This window comes from Magnolia sinica, chromosome 7, assembly GCF_029962835.1.
Source record: "Magnolia sinica isolate HGM2019 chromosome 7, MsV1, whole genome shotgun sequence".
NCBI lineage: Eukaryota > Viridiplantae > Streptophyta > Magnoliopsida > Magnoliales > Magnoliaceae > Magnolia > Magnolia sinica.
Genome location: NC_080579.1, coordinates 94,654,986 through 94,659,749, shown reverse-complemented (window position 1 = coordinate 94,659,749; position 4,764 = coordinate 94,654,986). Strand labels below are relative to the sequence as shown.

The following is a 4,764-nucleotide window of genomic DNA, read 5'->3' as shown; positions in this document are numbered from 1 at the left end:
CTAGTATCATGTATTGTATTGCACTTGTAATATTCATGATAGTCTACACATGAGATTGCACAGTTTGTATTCAACCTTGAAATCATCCAATGTAATGGGTTTCCACCCAAGTGATCTATATGAATTGTGATTGTTATCTACTGTAGGCGCAATCATTGGGGGCCCCTTGGTTACAACTCATTGATGGCTTTATTCACCCTCATATGGCTAGTAGGCCCAAAATTTTATGATTGGACTCACTACTTTGGGCAGTCATTTCCTCGTGAATAAAGGGCCCAACCACTTGAGTTAGATTTTATATTCTAGAAATTGTGTGTAATCGTACACAAGAGCTCTTGGGATTTAGATTTTTATTTTTGAACTGAGAGAAAATCATATTTAATTCGTTACTCTTCTCCAATAAATCACATCATATAGGTTAGCTTTTATTGAGGTATAAGGCATCTGTTAGCAGATGTGGTAGGGACCACTTGAAAATTTGCATACATAGCTATGCTTGGGATTAGATATTCATATCACATGCCCAAACTATTAGGATCCATATTGTTGGGAGTACTGATATTCATGATTATGTCTGTCTCACTTTGATAAATGTAAAGACAAATGTTATTGTCCTGTCTCAGTGGTCTTAATGGACCGAATTATACATGTTATTGTCCATAATCCATTTATATATATCTTGTAAAGTTTTTTGAGCTCATAAAGTATGTAATAGACATATACATATTAATCTATTTCATATAACTTAATGTTATGAGTTACCTACGCGAGAGAATATTAGAATTATGGACCACACATGGCATCAAATCCATTGCATATATTTAAATGACATGAGTGATTCAAGTGGAAGAATGTAAGAATCATAAGCTATACATAGCATCATTAATATATGCAATCGAATTGACAATTTGGTTCATTCAAAGTGGCACTATGTAAGGTTCAATGAAATAGTGGCAAGTACAATTCTCATGTGGACCCGAGGTTATCAAACTCACATTTATCGAAGAAGCTATGGCTTATCTCTTCCTCATTCGAGAAATATGTGACGAGTCCATTGAAGGATAGGATTCACCTGTTGAAATTTGTGGTTTTTTGAAAAAATAATTCAAAATTTCAAATATTTTGAAATTTTGCTGCCAAAACGATTTTCAGGAATTTCAAATGGAAAAGTGCAATGTGTGCTTTTGTTCCACATCGAAAATGATAGGAGAAGATTTGGAGTTTATATGTGGATGTGTGTGTAGTATTCTAATTACTTGAAACTTTGAAGATTTAAGATTTATATAAGTAGTCTTAACACACGCATGCAAACATATGTGCGCACGCAATCGGACCTGGGCGTGGGCGAGGGGGAGGGTGTGGGCAATGCGGCTGTAGTGGCACTAGTTAGCGCACTTTGCACTTTTCATCAAATTCTCCAGATAATATCTCATTTTAGAATACTATTAAAACACATTCACTGTTTGATTCTGCCAGACAATTTGCTGCATTGAATTATTCCTAAGTGAACTCATCGTGATTGCTGCACGCCGGATCCATACAAGCTTGTCTTATTCTGGAAGCAATTCGCCTGTAACCCATCAACAATTAATAAGGGGGTGAATCACCCTTTAAGGACAACGTATATTTCTACGTGATTCAACCTAGTGAAATGAAGTAATTGAATTTTATTTTTATTTTTCGGTATATTCAATGCATTTTTTATAACGTCACCGCTGACATAATACCTTATAAAAGGACGCCTGGTTCTCAACTCCCACTGGTGAGATATTTTTTCACTGGAATAGAGTAAGAAAAAGGAAGAACATTTGGCGACCCCCCATACCAGTTACAAATGACACAATTATGTCTCTAAATAGAGTCCTTTTGCATATGAATGCATGAAGACCAATTGATTCGAGTGATTACATGAATTCCATTTTAATAACATCTCTACACCCTCATAAGAAAGGTAGTCCAACAGTACTTCTAATTCCCCACATGAAAAGAAATTAAGTACACTTAGATTCTATGTGCATATGTATGACCATAGCCTAATTAGTCCCTCCCAAAAAACTCATTTGGAAGATCCACCGTCTGCGCACAGGTGTCGTGTGTGGGCCCAACTTTAAAGGGTAAACACTAACAGCCCAACCTCTTATTCTTGGGCACATATTTTTTGAAACAGGGCCATTGGATATTTTCATTTAACCGTCCAATAAATATCCACCAATCCTATAGCACTCAAATAATCAGATAACCGCAGTTTGTTTTCACAATACATTATAAATGGGACCCATATTTTGAAAATTTTAAGTTGAATTACTTTTATGGACTTTCAAGTGCCTACATATCATCCATCGCAAACAAATTGCTAGAGTATCATAGTTTTTCTCAACATTTTAAGTATGCTTGGGAAGCCCCACAAACAACAATTTAGGTACACCCAAACAGTATCTAAAAACTGCTTGGATTGTGAAATAATTAAAAACTTATATTTATTATTTTTTTAAAAAAAAGAGCCCTATTTGTGGTGATTGGTGCTAAGCATCTCTAACAACCCAATCATTGGCACCACAAATAAGAATTATTTTTATTTGACATTTTTGCCCTCGTAAGACCTCACAAGAGAACTCGGTTGAGTTGTAACCATGAGGGATTTTTTTTTTTTTTTTTTTTTTGGGGGGGGGGGGGGGGGGTGGGCGCGCGCGATGGCGCTAGACTCTTAGAATATTTTATAATCATTTTAAAACTGGTGGTGACTCCTCAATCACATCTAGAACATCGTTATACCGAGATCCTGACCGTCCAAATCGTTAATCCAATTGTAGATGGATAATAAAGAAAAAATTTTGCATAGGGAAGATGATTTTAACCTTATGATTCTGTACTTGGAATTCAGATCAGTACTATCTTTCTTTTACCAATTCATTTACACCCATTAATTGTATGGTTAGGTTGCTTAATGAGTGTGATTTTGGATATATGATTCAATATTTAACAAGGTGTCCCATAATTTGGATGGTCTGGATGGCAGTGCATGTGTTCCACAATTCAGAAACATGAGTCACCACCATTTTCAAATGGTGGGGGACTATCACAATAGCCTAATGAGAGAGAGAGAGAGAGAGAGAGAGAGAGAGAGAGAGAGAGGATGGTCTAGATAGCAGTGCATGAGTTCCACAATTCATTAACATGAGAGAGAGAGAGAGGAATATATAACCATAAAAAATTTTAATTAAAGAAAATGTAGTAATTAAAAACAAAAAGAGAAAACAACAATCCCCATCAGGTCCTCTTAAGATTAGCATATCAAATGGGTTAATCCTCACCGTCCAAAAGGGACTTTCTCTTCTCTTTTCACTTCCTATATTTCTAATCTACCTCTCATAACGTAAATTATTTCCAAAATTTACAACTCTATCCCTGCATCATAAATAAATACACAAAGGCCACCCCCGCCGATATTTCTCCGGTCACCGGAGATCCTCAGCATGCATAGAACTCGACGAGCTCATCAAGAGACTCCGGCTGCGGATCGGCATTCTCCAGCATCCAGAGCAGGTGTTCAAAGAGCACAACCTCACAGCCAACGATCATAGCGTCGTTGGGCCCACCTGGTGATGACCTGTCAGCGAGCTCCCGGAAGAGCGGGTGGTCGACAAGGTGGGAGCTGATGAGGTACCGTCTCCGAGACTTTCCGACATAGACTGCCTGGAGCCCGTCAACCTGACCCGCCGGCGCGGCCCGCCACGACCCGTCGTAGTCATCGTTGGCAGAGATGCTGCTGTTCGTACGGCCAAGCTTGCTGGCTGACTGCCATTTCTTGATCATGCATTTCAGCTTAGCAAGCTTCCCACCTTTCGCCATTTGGAGATAACGAATATACACGGAGGAATGGTGTATGGTCTTGAGAAAGTGCAATGTGGGCGGTTTTGGAAACGTAAAAACCGGGAATTTATTATGGAAAACCGGATTTGGGCAGATGGGTGTGTGGAAAACCGGTTTTGGGAAGATGGGTGGGTGGTTTTCTGGAGAGAGAGAGAGAGAGAGAGAGAGAGAGAGAGAGAGAGAGGTGAGGAAATGAAGAGGGAAGCTTCGTGTATATATAGAAGGATTGAAGGGTGGTTATTTCTGGGGCATACGTAAGGGCCCACAGAAATTAACAGTGGGAAATTTTCGGGAAGAAGAGGAACGGACGTTACTTTCTGTACAGTGGCATGGACTGAGGTGGTTCTGGTTTGGCGGATATCAACAAAATTGCCCATCTGTCATCAACTCAGTCGTGGCCGTCTATGTGCCATTAATGGCCACTGATTGGACGGTTAGGATTTTCTGTCACCTGGTCAGTCTGGAATGCGGCAGGGGCCGCAAAATTACAGTGTGAGTTCGTCACAATTTTGGAGTATTCGGCTGTTCACATTGTGGGCTGCGGTGTGGATTTAGCTTTGAACAAAACTATGAGCTTATTGGATGATCCTAACCGTCCAATCAGCGGTTAGAATTATTTGGTATGTGGTTTAAGATGATTTGGATTGATATGCATGTACGCCATTTGTGCCATGAATGAGTTGTCCCATTAAGTAAATGTAGCAAACGCGTATCTTAGTGCCCTCGTTTACACGCCAGTGCCTGAAATAAGCCATCTCTGCCAGTTCAAGCAGCTGTCATGATCATTTATCTTGACCGTCCAATCGGTTGGGAATAGCCTCAAAGTGCCAGGAATGAATGATTCAACTTCGTCTAGGGAACTCTCTTTTTGTATGGCCATCAAAAGTTGGTCCA

General features: G+C 39.5%; 1 protein-coding gene across 1 annotated transcript; it reads right to left on the bottom strand.

The window, feature by feature from the left end:
- Positions 1-3,194: 3,194 nt before the first annotated feature.
- LOC131251796 (auxin-responsive protein SAUR76-like) lies at positions 3,195-4,041 on the bottom strand. The gene has a single exon (XM_058252756.1). It carries the CDS (start codon positions 3,847-3,849, stop codon positions 3,469-3,471), a length of 381 nt encoding a protein of 126 aa, XP_058108739.1. The 5' UTR covers positions 3,850-4,041; the 3' UTR covers positions 3,195-3,468.
- Between the last annotated feature and the right edge of the window lie 723 nt (positions 4,042-4,764).